This window comes from Oncorhynchus clarkii, chromosome 31 (assembly GCF_045791955.1).
Source record: "Oncorhynchus clarkii lewisi isolate Uvic-CL-2024 chromosome 31, UVic_Ocla_1.0, whole genome shotgun sequence".
Classification (NCBI taxonomy): Eukaryota; Metazoa; Chordata; class Actinopteri; order Salmoniformes; family Salmonidae; genus Oncorhynchus; species Oncorhynchus clarkii.
Genome location: NC_092177.1, coordinates 18,487,101 through 18,508,545, shown reverse-complemented (window position 1 = coordinate 18,508,545; position 21,445 = coordinate 18,487,101). Strand labels below are relative to the sequence as shown.

The 21,445-nt window shown below is 42.2% G+C and overlaps 1 protein-coding gene across 1 annotated transcript in view; it reads left to right on the top strand.

Annotated features, from left to right (window-relative positions):
• Positions 1–8,966: 8,966 nt before the first annotated feature.
• Positions 8,967–21,445, top strand: part of LOC139390967 (storkhead-box protein 2-like) — a 99,394-nt gene continuing 86,915 nt past the window's right edge. Inside the window, exon 1 of the mRNA XM_071138398.1 lies at positions 8,967–9,842. Within this exon, the coding sequence (XP_070994499.1) occupies positions 9,515–9,842 (328 nt within the window). The 5' untranslated portion in view covers positions 8,967–9,514. The remainder of the gene's footprint in view (positions 9,843–21,445) is intronic.

Below are 21,445 nucleotides of genomic sequence, written 5' to 3'. Positions count from 1 at the left end.
TACATCTAAAGTGAAAACTATATGAAGGATTTATTTTTTTATTACTTGTCCAAAGAAACATGAAATGTTTGTCAAACTGGCTAAACTCAGGAAATAGATTGTTTTTAGTTTCAGACAGAAACACTGTTGTTCTGCTGGGATGGACATTAAAATCTCAAAGGCACTTACCCTTTGGGCAAGTCAAGAGCACATTGTTAGAACTGCCAGGTAAGTGCAGTTGAGTGTCAGACAGTAGAGGTCAAGATTTTTGCCTTCAGCAAAAATGGCCATCTTGCGTTAAGCATACTGAGATGTCAAATAAGATTTTTGCCTTTGTAGGCAAGTGACCAAAGGGCAAGTGCCTTTGAGATTTTAATGTCCATCCTGTCAGAAACTAAAAACACTCTACTGCCTGGGTATAGCCAGTTTCACAAACTTTTTGCGATTCTTTGGATAAGTAAATGATTTGGTATGTTTGCTAAGGGGATTGGTCAAAAGCAGCAATCCGTATCTCCTAAGATGGCAGAAAAATTTGCCCATCATAAAGAAATTGATGTCTCAAAAGACAAAGTTGGCCACTGCAGGCCAAGTGAGGGCTCGCATCAATTAGAAAGATCAAATCAAATCAAATTGATTTATATAGCCCTTCGTACATCAGCTGATATCTCAAAGTGCTGTACAGAAACCCAGCCTAAAACCCCAAACAGCAAGCAATGCAGGTGTAGAAGTACGGTGGCTAGAAAAAACTCCCTAGAAAGTCCAAAACCTAGGAAGAAACCTAGAGAGGAACCAAGCTATGTGGGGTGGCCAGTCCTCTTCTGGCTGTGCCGGGTGGAGATTATAACAGAACATGGCCAAGATGTTCAAATGTTCATAAATGACCAGCATGGTCAAATAATAATAATCACAGGCAGAACAGTTGAAACTGGAGCAGCAGCACTGCCAGGTGGACTGGCAAGGAGTCATCATGCCAGGTAGTCATGAGGCATGGTCCTAGGGCTCAGGTCCTCCGAGAGAGCGAAAGAAAGAGAGAATTTGAGAGAGCATACTTAAATTTACACAGGACACCGGATAGGACAGGAGAAGTACTCCAGATATAACAAACTGACCCTAGCTCCCCGACACAAACTACTGCAGCATAAATACTGGAGGCTGAGACAGGAGGGGTCAGGAGACACTGTGGCCCTATCCGATGATACCCCCGGACAGGGCCAAACAGGAAGGATATAACCCCACCCACTTTGCCAAAGCACAGCCCCCACACCACTAGAGGGATATCTTCAACCACCAACATACCATCCTGAGACAAGGCCGAGTATAGCCCACAAAGATCTCCGCCACGGCACAACGCAAGGGGGGGCGCCAACCCAGACAGGAAGATCACATCAGTGACTCAACCCACTCAAGTGACACACCCCTCCTAGGGACAGCATGAAAGTGCACCAGTAAGCCAGTGACTCAGCCCCTTTAATAGGGTTAGAGGCAGAGAATCCCAGTGGAAAGAGGGGAACCGGCCAGGCAGAGACAGCAAGGGCGGTTCGTTGCTCCAGAGCCTTTCCGTTCACCTTCACACTCCTGGGCCAGACTACACTCAATCATATGACCCACTGAAGATGAGTCTTCAGTAAAGACTTAAAGGTTGAGACCGAGTCTGCGTCTCTCACATGGGTAGGCAGACCGTTCCATAAAAATTGAGCTCTATAGGAGAAAGCCCTGCCTCCAGCTGTTTGCTTAGAAATTCTAGGGATAATTAGGAGGCCTGCGTCTTGTGACCGTTGCGTACGTGTAGGTATGTACGGGTAGGAGCAAGCCCATGTAATGCTTTGTAGGTTAGCAGTAAAACCTTGAAATCAGCCCTTGCCTTGACAGGAAGCCAGTGTAGGGAGGCTGGCACTGGAGTAATATGATCAAATGTTTTGGTTCTAGTCAAGATTCTAGCAACCGTATTTAGCACTAACGGAAGTTTATTTAGTGCTTTATCCGGGTAGCCGGAAAGTAGCGCATTGCAGTAGTCTAACCTAGAAGTGACAAAAGCATGGATTAATTTTTCTGCATCATTTTTGGACAGAAAGTTTCTGATTTTTGCAATGTTACGTAGAACTATCACTTCTGAACGGTTGAGCTAGCAGGACTGTAAGCAGAACATTGCTAGGTCCCTGAAATGTTGCTGGCAGCTTTAATTTTGACACGTTGCAGTGTCTCTAGATCATCATCATTCTTCATCGGCATGCACTATAAGTGATTTTAAAATACTTTTTGCTTCTGTCCTTGTCAGACCTACATGCCCTGTCTCTGATCCTGGTGATGATTGGGAAAATGGCTGTCACTGGAACGTTTGGATTCCTCTATCTGAATGGCACGGAGCGCTTCCCCACAGTGGTGCACAATATGGCTTTGGGTGCCACCTCGATGGCTACAAGAATAGGTAGCACTGTCTCCATACATCGCTTACATGGTTGAGTCGCGTGTGTGTGTACGCATATTCAATTGTCTAAACATTTTGCTAACATTTATGTGATTTCTGGATTCAAATAAATTGTCTCACTTTCTTCTGATTGAAGTCATGTACAACAAGATACTACCCTACATGCTGATGGGAACCACCACAGTCATCACTGGTGTGTTGAGCTTTTTGCTACCAGAAACAAAAGGAGAGGAACTACCAGAAATGATCAACCAGGTCAAACCCTAACAGGTTATTGGGCTTGTTCGACATTGCAGCCGACATTGTAGGAGACTGATTGATCTACAAAGAACCTTGCATCATAAATAACTACTTATTATTATTATTATTATTTGTAGATCAGTCCGTCACAATTTACCCATGATACACTACGGTTTTGATCCTCTGAACACTAGACTTGCGTTGCCAGTCACAGAGTGGCAGACAGGCGTGTCAAGAGATACTACTGTAAGACATTTAACCTTTTCAGTCTATTGTCCCACCTCTTTAAACAGTCCTATCTCCCCCTCTAGCATGGGCATGAACCAGGATTCTTGGGATGGCCTGAAGCAGAAAGGAAATGCACAGGTGAAGAATGAGGCAAGCTGTCCTGGTGAGGCAAACTATCCTTAAGAGCTAGGTCCAGAATTCATCCTCTCAGTTTTTTTGTTTTGTTTTTGTATTTTTTGATTTACTAATAAGTTGGTAATGTTTTAATAATTCATTGTAATGATTGATTGATAACCAGGAGTAATGTCAGTTTGGTGAAACATGTAAAGGCTTCTTCACCACACAATGATTAATAGTCTTTAGTGCAGTGTCTGAAAAGAGTTGGCTAAATAAATTAAAACAATAGAGAATGCGTTTTGTTTATTTTGGTAACACTTGTGGAATATAAACAAGGTACACTACAAAAGTATGTCGGGGACACCCACTCGTCAAACATCTCATCCCAAAATCACTGGCATTAATATGGATTTGGTCCCCCCCCTTGCTGCTATAACAGCCTGCATTCTTCTGGGAAAGCTTTCCACTAGATGTTGGAACATTGCTGCGGGGATGTGTAATGCAGTATTCATCGTTGTATCCTTGACACACTTGAGTTGGTTAAAAAAAGCAATATCCCAAAATGGTGTGTTTAGTTCACTTCTGCTGCTCCTCAGGGACCTCTGATAGGACTGTCTTATATCCTGATGGGCCTCCCACTTGACTGCTAACCTGATGATTAATCTACTGCTGCCTGAGACACAGGAGACTGACCTGATGCCTGAGACACAGGAGACTGACCTGATGATTAATCTACTGCTGCCTGAGACACAGGAGACTGACCTGATGCCTGAGACACAGGAGACTGACCTGATGATTAATCTACTGCTGCCTGAGACACAGGAGACTGACCTGATGCCTGAGACACAGGAGACTGACCTGATGATTAATCTACTGCTGCCTGAGACACAGGAGACTGACCTGATGATTAATATATTGCTGCCTGAGACACAGGAGACTGACCTGATGCCTGAGACACAGGAGACTGACCTGATGATTAATCTACTGCTGCCTGAGACACAGGAGACTGACCTGATGCCTGAGACACAGGAGACTGACCTGATGATTAATCTACTGCTGCCTGAGACACAGGATACTGACCTGATGATTCATCTACTGCTGCCTGAGACACAGGAGACTGACCTGATGCCTGAGACTGACCTGCCAGAGGACCTCACCCAAATACAGACAGTCCACTGCTGGTGAGTTTCTCTCTCTCTGTGTCTCTCTGTGTCTCTCTCTCACTCACTCACTCACTCACTCACTCACTCACTCACTCACTCACAAATACTGTTATCTCTTTATTTAATCACTTGTGTGTACTGTAGGTGCTGGCCCAGATGTAAAGCACATGGAAAGGACACGTCAAAAATAACCAAAATATTGATGTGGTAAAGGAGCATCAGCTTTCAGAGGAGAACGCTGTATAAACCTAGATTACTGTATTCTGTCCTATTATATGCCACTCTGACATTGCTTGTCCAAATATTTACATACATACAGTGGGGCAAAAAAAGTATTTAGTCAGCCACCAATTGTGCAAGTTCTCCCACTTAAAAAGACGAGAGAGGCCTGTAATTTTCATCATAGGTACACTTCAACTATGACAGACAAAATGAGAAAAAAAATCCAGAAAATCACATTGTAGGATTTTTAATTAATTAATTTACAAATTATGGTGGAAAATAAGTATTTGGTCAATAACAAAAGTTTATCTTAATACTTTGTTAAATACCCTTTGTTGGCAATGACAGAGGTCAAACGTTTTCTGTAAGTCTTCACAAGGTTTTCACACACAGTTGCTGGTATTTTGGCCCATTCCTCCATGCAGATCTCCTCTAGAGTAGTGATGTTTTGGGGCTGTTGCTGGCCAATACGGACTTTCAACTCCCTCCAAAGATTTTCTATGGGGTTGAGATCTGGAGACTGGCTAGGCCACTCCAGGACCTTGAAATGCTTCTTACGAAGCCACTCCTTCGTTGCCCGGGCGGTGCGTTTGGGATCATTGTCATGCTGAAAGACCCAGCCACGTTTCATCTTCAATGCCCTTGCTGATGGAAGGAGGTTTTCACTCAAAATCTCACGATACATGGCCCCATTCATTCTTTCCTTTACACGGATCTGTCATCCTGGTCCCTTTGCAGAAAACAGCCCCAAAGCATGATGTTTCCACCCCCATGCTTCACAGTAGGTATGGTGTTCTTTGGATGCAACTCAGCATTCTTTGTCCTCCAAACACGACGAGTTGAGTTTTTACCAAAAAGTTATATTTTGGTTTCATCTGACCATATGCCATTCTCCCAATCTTCTTCTGGATCATCCAAATGCTCTCTAGCAAACTTCAGACGGGCCTGGACATGTACTGGCTTAAGCAGGCGGACACGTCTGGCACTGCAGGATTTGAGTCCCTGGCGGCGTAGTGTGTTACTGATGGTAGGCTTTGTTACTTTGGTCCCAGCTCTCTGCAGGTCATTCACTAGGTCCCCCCGTGTGGTTCTGGGATTTTTGCTCACCGTTCTTGTGATCATTTTGGCCCCCACGTGGTGAGATCTTGCGTAGAGCCCCAGATCGAGGGAGATTATCAGTGGTCTTGTATGTCTTCCATTTCCTAATAATTGCTCCCACAGTTGATTTCTTCAAACCAAGCTGCTTACCTATTGCAGATTCAGTCTTCCCAGCCTGGTTAGGGCTACAATTTTGTTTCTGGTGTCCTTTGACAGCTCTTTGGTCTTGGCCATAGTGGAGCTTGGAGTGTGACTGTTTGAGGTTGTGGACAGGTGTCTTTTATACTGATAACAAGTTCAAACAGGTGCCATTAATACAGGTAACGAGTGGAGGACAGAGGAGCCTCTTAAAGAAGAAGTTACAGGTCTGTGAGAGCCAGAAATCTTGCTTGTTTGTAGGTGACCAAATACTTATTTTCCACCATAATTTGCAAATAAATTCATTAAAAATCCTACAATGTGATTTTCTGGATTTTTTTCCTCATTTTGTCTGTCATAGTTGAAGTGTACCTATGATGAAAATTACAGGCCTCTCTCATCTTTTTAAGTGGGAGAACTTGCACAATTGGTGGCTGACTAAATACTTTTTTGCCCCACTGTATTCGTAATTCCTTTACTTTAGATTTGTGTGTATTGTTAGGTATTACTGCACTGTTGACGCTAGAAACACAAGCATTTCGCTACACCCGCAATAACATCTGCTAAACACGTGTATGTGACAAATAAAATAATTAGATTTTCTTACTGGAGCACCCATTGACTTCTATAGAATCTTCAGGTGGTGTCACAGGAACCCTCAGCCCACAGCACGACAGGAATATATTGTTGAAACATGTGGAGAATGAAAAAAATAATTGTGTGTGCAAGTTTTCATTTGTTAAAATGACTTAACATGCTTATTTGAGGATGAGCTTCTTTGCTCTTGGTGTGTATGGGGGTGCTGCATGTGCTCTCAATGGCCTTCACCAGTGATATTCAAGGTGGGGGTTGGGTCATGGGGGAATTGCAGTGGGGTCACCACATAAAAACAATTTCATTGTTAGGGAACAAACAATTAAGAGTACAGATTATTGTATGGGAAATATGCAAACTTTTTTTGAGAAACAATTTATGATTTTAGTTGAGTCAATGTCTTTACTGGTACTTTTCATTTTTGATTAGAGAAATGAAAATGTAAGGAATTGAAGGTTATTTGTTAATATAAAAATATAAATTTGACAAAGTTGAAGGTTCTGTCAATATATTTGGGCTGGGGTGGGGTCACCAGAAGTTCCTGACAAAAAAATGGTCTCCTCGCTGAAAAGGTTTAAATCTACAATGCACCCCCCTCTGCTGGTGAGATGCAGACTAACGATGTTCATCGTTGAAGGCCTGTTATTCCTTTATGTGAATTTCAAATATTCCACAGAGGTTATCAGATATAGGAAAAATGAACTGCCCTTTGTCAGTATGATAGAGGAAACAGGATCCCGGTGAAAGAAGAAACCAAATGGTGTTACTGGGAAATCAAGAGGTTGGGGATCCCTAGAGTTGGATTTGAACTGGGACGTCGACATGAAGCTGGGGTTGTGGTTAAGACTAGGTTTGAACTGGGACTTAGACATGAAGCTGGGGTTGTGGTTAAGACTAGGGTTGAACTGGGATGGAGACATGAAGCTGGGGTTGTGGTTAAGACTAGGGTTGAACTGGGACTTAGACATGAAGCTGGGGTTGTGGTTAAGACTAGGGTTGAACTGGGATGTAGACATGAAGCTGGGGTTGTGGTTTAAGACTAGGGTTATACTGGGATACGGACATGAAGCTAGGGTTAGGGTTATACTGGGATATGGACATTAAGCTAGGGTTAGGGTTATACTGGGATATGGACATGGAGCTAGGGTTAGGATTATACTGGGATATGGACATGAAGCTAGGGTTAGGATTATACTGGGATATGGACATGAAGCTAGGGTTAGGATTATACTGGGATATGGACATGAAGCTAGGGTTAGGATTATACTGGGATATGGACATGAAGCTAGGGTTAGGATTATACTGGGATATGGACATGAAGCTAGGGTTAGGATTATACTGGGATATGGACATGAAGCTAGGGTTAGGATTATACTGGGATATGGACATGGAGCTAGGGTTAGGGTTATACTGGGATATGGACATGGAGCTAGGGTTAGGATTATACTGGGATATGGACATGGAGCTAGGGTTAGGATTATACTGGGATATGGACATGAAGCTAGGGTTAGCGGTTGAAGTTACCGTTAGGGGTTGAAGTTAGGGTCGTCTTGCTTACTTGCAGTCTTCTCTTTGTACTGAACTCTTGTTCACCTTTTCTTGGTAAAGTACGTGATTTTAGGGGCAGAGATGGCAATCAAAGTCATCTGATCACTTATTGTGCTATCATATCAGCCTGCTGTTGGCACTTTCTTCCTGATGGGAGATCAATCCAGGTGTAAGCCTGTTTTTCTCACCACAGCTGTGAAATTTATACTATTTCCATATGCTCTTTATATCAGTGCCCTTTAGAGAGGAAAATCCAGGAACATGTCCAAGAGAAACCTGAACCTAGTAAGGGAAACAACATGTTACGATACACTACCATGGCATCCTGCCAAAAAGGCCTATCTGGGAGGTATTTTAGTTGTCTTTTTTCATCTGGTTTGAATCTAGCATGGACAGACATTTCACCCACTCACACTTTACATTTCAGGGGTAAGAACACCATACAAGTGACAGATATCATCTGTTAAACCTTCTAGACTGTAATAAATCTGTCATGTTTGTACTGTAGAGAAAGTTTGGGCTTTTGCTTCACTGTTTTCCCTAAACTGAATTCACTCACCTACACTGTAAGGACTTATCTACACTGTAAGGACTTATCTAGACTGTAAGGACTGACTTATCTACACTGTAAGGACTGACTTTGGTCTAATCCGGTTGTGTGGGCAGTCTCACGTCTGTCTGATGCTCCTCGGGCTCATGACAACTGATCGCTGGCCTAGGTCAGGTGCAGGACGAAAAAGGGACCAGCATGTGGTAATACCCAAACCAATAGGGTTGCTCATAGGCCGACTTCGACCCCCCAAAATTCAAGAGAGGTAAGGTGAGTTATATATGATTACCTCCCTCATATATGCCCAACAACCATAGGACACGTGTTGAGTGCTTGAGTCACACATAGAGTAGCCATACTTAACTTTACTAGATAATGTTGTATAGGTGACAATGCACTGGTTTAATATGCTGCTTTCCAATAAACACAATTGAAATGGACGGATGGGGTGCCAACCATTTCTTTAGGACAGTAGAGCTAGAAGAGATATAAAAGTAGTTAATTTGCATCTTCTCAATACGTTTAGGGGTTTTGTTCATGGACAGCTACAGAATCTATTTTATAGGCCCTATGCCTGAACAGTGGTATTTATGTCTGGTTGGCTGGCACCAGCTGCACTGTGCAACAAGAAACAACCTTTACTCCAGTTTATCTGCGAACAGCAGCCTGCAGGTGGCGTAATAACACCTTGGAGACCCGCCTGAGGATTTCTCCAGGGATTTTACCTTGCCTGTTGGAGAAAGATCACCGGTACCTTGAAATTGGACTCCCTGTGCTCGCAAGGTAAGAAGGGGTTTACCTTCAATATACAATAGGCGATGGCACGAGTTTGAGCGCGGTGCAGTAGGGACAGGTGTCCCACGAGATCGAATCCTCGGTAACCGTTCTCTGTTAGATTAAATTATTAGCTCCCAATTTGTAGTCGAATTCGATACAATTCGCCCCGGGTTAACCAGGGTTGAGACGTGGATGTCATTTCGATTAATTTGATGAGTACGTTCGACATAAAACATCAGACAGGTACGTTGCCTTGACGAGGCTGGATAGAAAAAAATAGGAGCTGTGCAGCCTACTGTGGAATGTGTGCTATGTCTTCGTTACAGAACAAAGTCGTCTGCCTAGCTACCCTACTCGGATTTATGTATAAAACGGAATGGTGTCATGTTTGATGTTGTTCATGACTTAACGTTCACGACTTAGGACAACTCGACAATGGAGTCTTTTCTGCAGATAGCGCCGCACTCCCTGGCCATCGTATTGACTAGGATCGGCAAGGGTGATTCGACTGGTGTGTCTGAGAGCGACGAACTGCCGCGCCATCACACCGGCTATGAGATTTTTGCGGATTTTAAAGCTGAGAACACACAGCACGTTTGGAATCAAAGAATATCGGACGCCATATCGGACACGTTTTTCCTGGGCTGGATTGACGAGCACGTGCTGTTGATCCAGGGTAAAGAGGATCACCTGGAGGTTCTCAGAGAGGGATGGATGAGGAGGTCTCTCAATCCTCCGCGAGGGTTCCACATCAAATATTTAGGTAAGCAAAATGATGGCATTGTGTACTTTAAAACAATGCCATCAGCAATATCCTTTTATGTATATGTTGTTGTGTTTTTATTGTTGATGCTATGCGGCACACCAGCATCAATACAATGCATGCACATCAGAAGTGGTGTTAACCACTGTTTGGCCATTTTGGGCTGCATTCAAAATCTTCAATGTTCGCTTTGCAACACTTTTAGACAATTAATGTAACATGCCTAAGCAGGAATATACTTTATCGGGCCAAGGGCTATTTCAACATCTACCGACAAGCAAACATGAACTACACAGAGGTCTTGCCATAGGAACCATAGCAACGTATTTGATATGCTCTTAGTCAGCTGTTTAAAGACATTGAATATACCTCGGAGGAGGAGAGCGACTTGTCTCAGTTTATGAATAGAATCATGCATGCCAATCACTCTTGTGGTGTAAGCTTACACACCCAGGCCTCAATTACTCATCCTATACATCAGGGATGGGCAACTGGCGGCCCCCCTTCTGTAGGCCACAGATCAATTTCCAATATACATTGAGCTCCAAAGGTATTGGGACAGTGACAATTTTGTTGTTGTTTTGGCTCTGTACTCCAGCAATTTGGATTTTAAATTATATAATGACTGAGTTTAAAGCGCAGACTGTCAGCTTTAATTTGAAGGTATTTGTATCCAAATTGCGTGAACCATTTAGAAATTACAGCACTTTTTTGTACATAGTCCCCCCATTTTAGGGGACCAAAAGTATTAGCACAAATTCAACTGTGTATTAAAGTAGTTAAAAGTTACGTATTTGGTCCCATATTCATAGCACACAATGACTACATCAAGCTTGTGACACTACAAATGTGTTGGAGGCATTTGCTGTTGGCTTTGGTTGTGTTTGAGATTATTTTGTGCCCAATAGAAATGAATCATAAATAATGTGTTGTCATTTTGGAGACACTTATTGTAAATAGAACTTCGGGCACCCAAAAAGCTAGGACCGCCTCTGATGTGTTGGTATGGATGTGGGTACACAGACCCATGAGCCACTGGCCTCTCATGATGAGTTCAGGTGTTTGAACGGATGTTGGTTAATTAGTTTAATGGCTCAGCACTACATTCTGCAAAAGTCACTTTGTAGGTTGGCTGTAGATACATGGGAAATATAATTTTTTACATTTAGCCTGTAACATTGTTATTACCAATGTTGTATTTCTCCAGACTACATTTTAGTGCATTTTCTACAGTAGAGAATGAGTGCTTTATCACAAACATTCCTCCTTTTATTCTCTCCAATCAGAGCAGAAACATCACACACATCTCTTTATTCTAGACAGGCCGACAGGCATGTTTTCGAAGTAGCAATAGAGTAGTGTTTACATCACTTCAGACCTACTATCCGGTGTAGCCGTAGCCTATGTGGTAGAAAAGAAAATGGGAAAAAAGAGCCCTATATGAGAAGTGGGAAATGTAGGCTGCATACAGTGCATTCAGAAAGTATTCAGACCTCTTGACATTTGGTTACTTTAGAGCTTTATTCTCAAATGTATTTCACACAATAACCCATAATGATGAAGCAAAAATAGGTTTTCAGACGTTTTTGCAACTGTATTAGAAAAAAAACAACTAAAATATAACAGTGGGGCAAAAAAGTATTTAGTCAGCCACCAATTGTGCAAGTTCTCCCACTTAAAAAGATGAGGCCACCATAATTTGCAAATAAATTCATTAAAAATCCTACAATGTGATTTTCTGGATTTTTTTTCTCATTTTGTCTGTCATAATTGAAGTGTACCTATGGTGAAAATTACAGGCCTCTCTCATCTTTTTAAGTGGGAGAACTTGCACAATTGGTGTCTGACTAAATTATTTTTTGCCCCACTGTAAGTATTCAGACCCTTTAATCAGTAGTTTGTTAAAGCACCTTTGGCAGCGAGTACACCCTTGATTCTTCTTGGGTATGAAGCTACAAGCTTGGCACACCTGTATTTGGGGAGTTTATCCCATTCTTCTCTGCAGATCCTCTCAGCTCTATCAAGTTGGATGGGGAGCGTTGCTGCACAGCTATTTTCAGGTTTCTCCAGAGATGTTAGATAAAGTTCAAGTCCGGGCTCTGGTTGGGCCTCTCAAGGACATTGAGACTTCTCCCGAAGCCATTCCTGCATTGTCTTGGCTGTGTGCTTAGGGTCGTTGTCCTGTTGGAAGGTGAACCTTCACCCCAGTCTGAGGTCCTGAGTACTCTGGAGCACGTTTTTCATAAAGGGATCTCGCTGTACTTTGCTCCGTTCATCTTTGCCTCCATCCTGACTATACACCCAGTCCCTGCCGCTGAAAAAATCCCCACAGCATGATGCTGCCACCACCATGCTTCACCATGGTGCCATGTTTCCTTCAGACGTGACGCTTGGCTTTCAGGCCAAAGAGTTCAACCTTGGTTTCATCAGACCAGAGAATATTGTTTCTCGTGGTCTGAGAGTCCTTTAGATCCCTAATGGCAAACGGGCTGTTGTGTGCCTTTTACTGAGGAGTGGCTTCCGTCTGGCCAGTCTACCATAAAGGCCTGATTGGTGGAGTGCTGCAGAGATGGTTATCCTTTTGGAAGGTTCTCCCATCTCCACAGAGGAACTCTGGATCTCTGTCAGTGACCATCAGGTTCTTGGTCACCTTGCTGACCAAGGCACTTCTCCCCCGATTTCTCAGTTTGGCCGCGTGGCCAGCTCTAGGAAGACTCTTGGTGCTTCCAAACTTCTTCCAGTTAAGAATGATGGAGGCCACTATGTTCTTGGGACCTTCAATGCTGCAGACATTTTTTGATACCCTTCCCCAGATCTGTTCCCTCGACACAATCCTTTCTCGGAGCTCTACGGACAATTCCTTCGACCTCATGGCTTGGTTTTTGCTCTGACATGCACTGTCAACTGTGTTACCTTATATAGACAGGCCTTTCCAAATCATTTTCAATCACTTAAATTTACCACAGTTGGATTCCAATCAAGCTGTAGAAACATCTCAAGGATGATCAATGGAAACAGGATGCACCTGAGCTCAATTTCTAGTCGCATATCAAAAGGTTTGAATACTTATGTAATTACGATATGTTTTTTTTAATACATATGCAAAAATTACAAAAACTGTTTTCTTTATTGTGTGTAGATTGCTGAAAAAAATAATATTTAATATATTTTAGAATAAGGCTGTAACGTAACAAAATGTAGAAAAAGTCAAGGGGTCTGAACACTTTCTAAAGGTACTGTATCTACCTAACTGTCAAACTCCACAATAGTGAAGTGTTGCCCTGATGTGTTTTTCAGTACCCGCTGCTGTAGACTCTCCTTTCTGTAGGATAAAAGTGGGTTGGAGTTGGAGCGGTAAGAGATGAGGCATTGCTGCTGAATCACATTGCATCAAGGACTGTATTGTGTTTGAGTCCCAGTGCGGAACACTGCCAACCACAGTGCAGCACTTGGGTCATCATTGATATCGAGTCCAACATTCTCTAAGTGTTTGCTCTTAACCACGTGACAATGTTCCTTCCTCGCTATTATCTTTCAGTTACTGTACTTGTGGTCTCTGGTCTTTTTATAGGGCATCAAGGCCCAAAGAAGAGCCATGCACCCTTACATCTGTGTTTGTGACTAGTAGTCAGGGGTAGGAGGAGGCAGAAAGGGGAACCCCCTCACCTACCAGGACACCTATCCTTTAAACTGTTCCTTCATCTAGTCTGCCTCATCCACCTATGGTAACATGAAGGTCTCTAGAGCCTTTGTAGTTGTAATTTGTCTGAGGTTTGTACACTGTTATCAAATTACCCACTCCTGTGACACACACACATACATCTACACACCTATTCCCGCAACACAATTACCCACACCTGTGACACACACACATACATCTACACACCTATTCCCACAACACAATTACCCACTCCTGTGACACACACACATACATCTACACACCTATTCCCGCAACACAATTACCCACTCCTGTGACACACACACATACATCTACACACCTATTCCCACAACACAATTACCCACTCCTGTGACACACACACATACATCTACACACCTATTCCCACAACACAATTACCCACTCCTGTGACACACACACATACATCTACACACCTATTCCCGCAACACAATTACCCACTCCTGTGACACACACACATACATCTACACACCTATTCCCGCAACACAATTACCGGTAGTTGAATTCATCAGATAAAAAAAGAAACACCCTTTGTTTCTCTACAAAGATGAGCAGAAGAACAGCCCAGCAGCATTGAGGTGATAATGTAGTGCTCTGGTACTGTTCTGTTCCTCTACCCTGGCTCTGGCTGCTGTGTGGGGGAGTCAGTGGTGTGTTCCGTGTGGACTATGTCTCTGCAGGCAGGAGGAGGGCGCTACGTGTCACAGCTCCTCGTAAATCTCCTCTCCTCTCTCATCAGACCACTGTTTCCCTGCCAGCTGGGTTGGGCTCACACCTCCAGGCAGGTTGTTTCCTGGCCTCTCTCTCTTGCTCCCCCCCCCCCCCCTTCTCTCTCTCACACACGTGTACACACACAAAGGCATTTTATTTTTTCCCTTCATCATTCAGTACTTCACTTGGTAATGTTAAAAAGAATGTTAGCTTACCTTTTTACAACAACCTGCTTCAGTGCTGCCACCTAATGAGGTTGGACTGCCTATGTAGTGCCTTCTTGTTTGAACAAATACAGTTGTATTTTATTTCATAGAATTATATGGCCATATGTTTTGTTATTAACATAAGGGCCTAATGAACATAAGGCCTCAATATATGGCTCAGGTTGAGTAGGTATCAACTTGTCTTAGACTTAGAATCTAGACACAAAACAGGTGAGCAGGACGGGATAGCGCTCTCTCTCTCTTTCTCTCTCTCCCTCCCCCCTCTCTCGCTCTTGATCTCTCTTTCTCTGACTCTCTGAGAGAAAGGTGGATCAGACTCAGGTGTAGACAATGCCTGTGAGAGTCATTATGTTGTGGTCATGGGGTTCCTTTCTGATCTCTGAAGTATTTCCAGTGGGGAAGGCACTCAAATCCTTTAAGCAGGATCATCCCCCAGTAATACTGCTTTTGGATAGGGGCAATCCCATGGTAACAGAATTGCGCCGAGACTCTTAAAATGTATGCTAAACAAAAACCATTGATTTAAAAGTTGAACAACTGAAATTTAAAGGAGAGACGCACACTCTAGGAGCTCAGATGCAATAGTTGAATAACCTAATAATCAACGTTTGGACAGACAAGCTGTCCTCTTCAGGGTACAATGACAAACACTGCAGGGTGACTAGTTTATATGGTGTCAAAGGACAGACACAGGTGTCTGTAATCATGGCCGGGTGTGGCCTGATATCATTGGTTAATTCTCAGATGTAAAAATAACATACCAAAAACATGAATGGATAGCATACGATCATAGATACAATGTGGCTACAAAGGCCTACAAACATTTACAATGACAAAATCACAATAATCACAAGAATGGCTTCAGATCAAAGTCTACGTTGAGACTGAAGGGACAATTTATTGTTAAAACGAGAGGCTTTTTAAATTAAAGATCCAGACAGCATTGTACATTTTTGTAGGCCTATGGAGCCACATTGTATCTATGACCGTATGCTATCCATTCATGTTTTTGGTATGTTATTTTTACATCTAAGAATTAACCAATGATATCAGGCCACACCCGGCCATGATTACAGACACCTGTGTGTGTCACACATTTACTGGTAGAATTGTGCAGATGCAAAGTTTGGTAACAGAATTTCTATAAAATCTCCCTCAGTTTTTCATGTGTCCATGTTTTCTGCTCCAAATGAAGATTCAACATGTCTGCAGGAACAATGGGGTGTCTGCTATGACATGACACCTTGATTTAAACAACAACAACAACATTTGGTTATTGAACCACAAATGTATAAGTATGCAATATCCTTCTTTGCATATTTGGGTATTATTCTACACACTGGGTATTATTTTAATTAGCTCTGCCCCCAAACAAGACCATGTGGTTGGTCCGGACAGGACCAAATCCGAACCAATCATAGACGTCTATGTTTCACGAGTTTGGACATTAAAGTACAGAACAGTAGAGCTCAGTAGAGTATAGTAGATCATACTTCAGTACGAAACAGTACAGTACATTATAGTGTACTCAACTCTTGCATACTCTACTGTGCTGTCCAAACTTGGGAACCCAACTGTTGATGTGACTACTATGACTTCCCATTGTAGCCAGTTCAATTGCAGAAATGCCGTTACCAATTCTTTTTTTCGGAAGTACAATTTGGTAACGGAATTGAGTTTTAATCACTTAATAATACATAAACAATTGATATCAGTTAAAACACGAACACATTTTTAGGTCTACCTTGTGTTATCTTTCATTATCCCCCCCCCCCCCCAGAAGGCAGAACAATCTATCCAAAACGTAATAAGTGTTGATATTAGTTGGCAGGGGTCTGTACTTCTACATCATTGTGTTTTGATATATTTGTGGCAGTTTTTTCTGGTAAATGTTTTCTAAGACCCCTTTTCCATCTGTTTGACCACAAATCAAAGCCTTTGCTTATTCCACATTTTTAGGATGTAAAATGGTTTCAAAATGTGTATATGCCTTAATTTATCAAGAATATAGACTTAGCTTTCATTTGACACTCAATTTGACATGCTTCTATAAACTTCACATGTTGGTGCTCATGGGTCCTTTTACATGGAAATTACCATAGTTGACTCCAGTTGTAATACACTGGAATAACATAAGTCACACATCCGGCGACATCCTGTGGATGAGCTAGCTAACTTCTCAGTAAATATTTATATTTAGTTATATTTAGTTAACTTCAAGCATCGGGACATACAAGTACCATTCAGTCTATTTCTAACTGTGATGCTTGAGTTGTCATTGGATGTCATTGCGATTCTGACTGTATTTTGTTGGACTTTTCTTTGAATGCTCTTCGGGTAGGTTTGTTATGGTAACGAAGTAGCCTAAGAAATGCAACAAAAGGTAACATAATGGTAAATATTTGACTTTTAAGTCCTTCTTTGTCCACTAGGTGCCACAGTTGCATAGCGAATAATACCACCCCACCATTTTAATGATGTCCTCTTTATGGTGCACATACCAGTATCTGGAGCTATTTCAAGAGATAAGACAGAGAATTTTATTTTTATCCATAGACATTTTTAGACTGACACGAATAACTGATCTGGTGAGTAAATAAGTATGGCCTGGAGCACAAGCATCAGATGTTGTAACACACTGTAATATGCACTGCTCTTGCAGGCGTTTTTTCTGAATGATTCTGCTAGCCAGCTAGAATGAGGTAGGCTAGAGGGACACATACGATTTGGGGCTCTTTGTTACCTTCCCTACAACACATTTGTAAGGCAGCTCCTATCCTGTTGCCTATTTGCAAAGAGCATGTTTAGTCTTGTTGTGATCTCTTGTCAGGTTAAGTCTACTCAAACTGACGTGTTCTGGTCTAATTGCATAGTTTCAAGGGGGTTCTAAAGACGGCACCTGAGAACCATTTGTACCAGTGGTCACTGACCTTTTCTGATTGAACATCACTTTCTGATTTAAAATGCAAGCTGAGATCTACCGCTCAGATTTTTTAAAAACATGACTTAAAAAATGTAAGCATATGCAACATTAACCCATTAAAAACAGTTATGTTTCCAATGAGGTTTGTGCAGTAGGCTATTGGCCCAATACATTATCACTGCGTATTGGCCATGCCTGGTTTGCCCTGCCAATGCTGTTCTTCTCAAGTTATATTTTCACATTTTAGGTGTATGATCACACTGGTAATAGATCATTTGTTGTATTACTTATTAGGCACAGCTGAGTCAGCATAATATTATTCATATTTGTATTTTTACAGGAAGTCCAGAATCCAGTTGCAGAGGGAGGTGTTTAGTCCCAGGGTCCTTAGCTTAGTGATGAGCTTTGAGGGCACTTTGGTGTTGAACGCTGACCTGTAGTCAATGAATAGCATTCTCACATAGGTGTTCCTTTTGACCAGTTGGGAAAGGGCAGTGTGGAGTGCAATAGAGATGGTATCATCTGTGGATCTATTGGGGCGGTATGCAAATTATGGAGTGGGTCTAGGGTTTCTGGGATAATGGTGTTGATGTGAGCCATGACCAGCCTTTCAAAGCACTTCATGGCTACAGATGTGAGTGCTATGGATCGGTAGTCATTTAGGTAGGTTACCTTAGTGTTCTTGGGCACAGAGACTATGGTGGTCTGCTTGAAACATGTTGGTATTACAGACTCAGACAGGTTGAAAATGTCAGTGAAGACACTTGCCAGTTGGTCAGCGCATGCTTGGAGTACACATCCTGGTAATCCGTCTGGCCCCGCAGCCTTGTGTATGTTGACCTGTTTGAAGGTCTTACTCACATCGGCTACGGAGAGCATGATCACACAGTCGTCTGGAACAGCTGATGCTCTCATGCATGCTTCTGTGTTGCTTGCCTCGACGCGAGCATATAAGTAATTTAGCTTGTCTGGTAGGCTCGTGTCACTGGGCAGCTCGCTGCTGTGCTTCCCTTTGTAGTCTGTAATAGTTTGCAAGTCCTGCCACATCCGACGAGTGTCTGAGCCGGTGTAGTAGGATTCAACCTTTGTCCTGTATTGACGCTTTGGCTGTTTGATGGTTCGACTGAGGGCATAGCGGGTCACTGTGCGTACGGTCACTGTGGGGATGATGTCATCAATGCACTTATTGATGAAGCCAGTGACTGATGTGGTGTAGAGGTTGACCGATTCTGATTTTTCAACGCCGATACCGATAATGATTATTGGGGGACCAAAATAAGCCGATTCCGATTAATCGGCCAATTGTTCGTTTTTTATTTGTAATAATGACAATTACAACAATACTGAATGAACACTTATTATAACTTAATATAATACATCAATAAAATCCATTTAGCCTCAAATAAATAATGAAACATGTTCAATTTGGTTTAGATAATGCAAAAACAAAGTGTTGGAAAAGTAAAAGTGCAATATGTGGCATGTAAAAAAGCTAACGTTTAAGTTCCTTGCTCAGAAAATAAGAACATGAAAGCTGGTGGTTCCTTTTAACATGAGTCTTCAATATTCCCAGGTAAGAAGTTTTGGGTTGTAGTTATTATAGGAATTATATGACTATTTCTCTCTATACCATTTGTATTTCATATACCTTTGACTATTGGATGTTCTTATAGGCACTTTAGTATTGCCAGTGTAACAGTATAGCTTCCATCCCTCTCCTCGCTCCTACCTGGGCTCGAACCATCAACACAATGACAACAGCCACCACCGAAGCAGCGTTACCCATGCAGAGCAAGGGGAACAACTATTCCAAGTCTCAGAGCGAGTGACGTTTGAAACGCTATTAGCGCGCACCCCGCTAACTAGCTAGCCATTTCACATCGGTTACACCAGCCTAAACTCGGGAGTTTATAGGCTTGAAGTCATAAACAGCGGAATGCTTGAAGCACAGTGAAGAGCTGCTGGCAAAACGCACGAAAGTGCTGTTTGAATGAATGCTTACGAGCCTGCTGGTGCCTACCACCGCTCAGTCAGACTGCTCTATCAAATCATAGACTTAGTTATAACCTGATAACACACAGAAATACGAGCCGTAGGTCATTAATATGGTTGAATCCGGAAACTATCATCTCGAAAACAAGACGTTTACTCTTTCAGTGAAATACGGAACCGTTCTGTATTTATCTAACGGGTGGCATCCATCAGTCTAAATATTCTTGTTACATTGCACAACCTTCAATGTTATGTCATAATTACGTAAAATTCTGGCAAATTAGTTCGCAAAGAGCCAGGCTGCCCAAACTGTTGCATATAACCTGACTCTGTGTGCAATGAACGCAAGAGAAGTGACAAAATTTCACCTGGTTCATATTGCCTGCTAACCTGGATTTCCTTTAGCTAAATATGCAGGTTTAAAAATATATACTTCTGTGTATTGATATTAAGAAAGGCATTGATGTTTATGGTTAGGTACACGTTGGAGCAACGACAGTCCTTTTTCACGAATGAGCACTGCATCGATTATATGCCACGCAGGACACGCTAGATAAACTAGTAATATCATCAACCATGTGTAGTTAACTAGTGATTATGATTGATTGATTGTTTTTTATAAGATAAGTTTAATGCTAGCTAGCAACTTACCTTGGCTTCTTACTGCATTCGCGTAACAGGCAGGCTCCTCGTGAGGCAGGTGGTTAGAGTGTTGGACTAGTTAACTGTAAGGTTGCAAGATTGAATCCCCGAGCTGACAAGGTAAAAATCTGCCGTTCTGCCCCTGAACAAGGCAGTTAACCCACCGTTCCTAGGCCGTCATTGAAAGTAAGAATGTGTTCTTAACTGACTTGCCTAGTTAAATAAAGGTGTCATTTTTTAATAAATCAAAAAAGCGGCTTCCAAAAATACTAATTTCCGATTGTTATGAAAACTTGAAATCGGCCCTAATTAATCGGTCAACCTCTAATATGGTGTACTCCTCAATGCCATCGGAAGAATCCCGGAACATAATCCAGTCTGTGATAGCAAAACAGTCATGTAGCTTAGCATCTGAGTCATCTGACCACTTCTTTAGTGACCAAGTCACTGGTGCTTCCTGATTTAGTTTTCTTATAGTCTCAGCTGCATGACAGTAACAACCTTTTCATCAACAGTTTTTCTGCACATCCATTCTACCTTGCTATTAGTTACCAATCACATTGTAACACTTAGAGCACCAGCTGAATAAACAGGCGTTTATTACACCAGGATCAACTTAGCCAACCTACAATTATGGTGGAGGCCACTGTGTTCTTGGGGACCTTCAATGCTGCAGACATTTTTTGGTACCCTTCCCCAGATCTGTGTCTCGACACAATCCTGTTTCGGAGCTCTACGGACAATTCCTTCGACCTCATGGCTTGGTTTTTGCTCTGACATGCACTGTCAACTGTGTTACCTTATACAGACTGGTGTGTGCCTTTCCAAATCATGTCCAATCAATTTAATTTACCACAGGTGGACTCCAATCAAGTTGTAGAAACAACTCAAGGATGATCAATGGAAACATGATGCAGCTGAGCTCAATTCCTAGTCCCATAGCAAAGGGTCTGAGTACTTATGTAAATAAGGTATTTCTGTTTTTTATTTGTAATAAATGTGCAAAAATGTCAACTGTTTTCGCTTTGTCATTATGGGTTATTGTGTGTAAATGGAATATAATTCAATCTATTTTAGAATAAGGCTGTAACGTAACAACATTTGGAAACAGGGAAGGGGTCTGAATAAATTATTCTAAAATACGTATTTTCGGATTCTGTCTTGTAAGATCATAGTTCATTGGTTTTGAGCCTCTCCCAGAAAGATTTGTTCTGTAATTCTTTTCTCTCTGAATTGTCAGATAATTCCTGATAGTTTAAAGCAGCAATTAGTAGTTGAAACAATAACAAAGCGCCTCTTCAACCTCAGGAGGCTGAAGAAATTTGGCTTGTCACCAAAAGCACTCACAAACTTTTACAGATGCACGATCGAGAGCATCCTGACGGGCTGTATCACCGCCTGGTATGGCAACTGC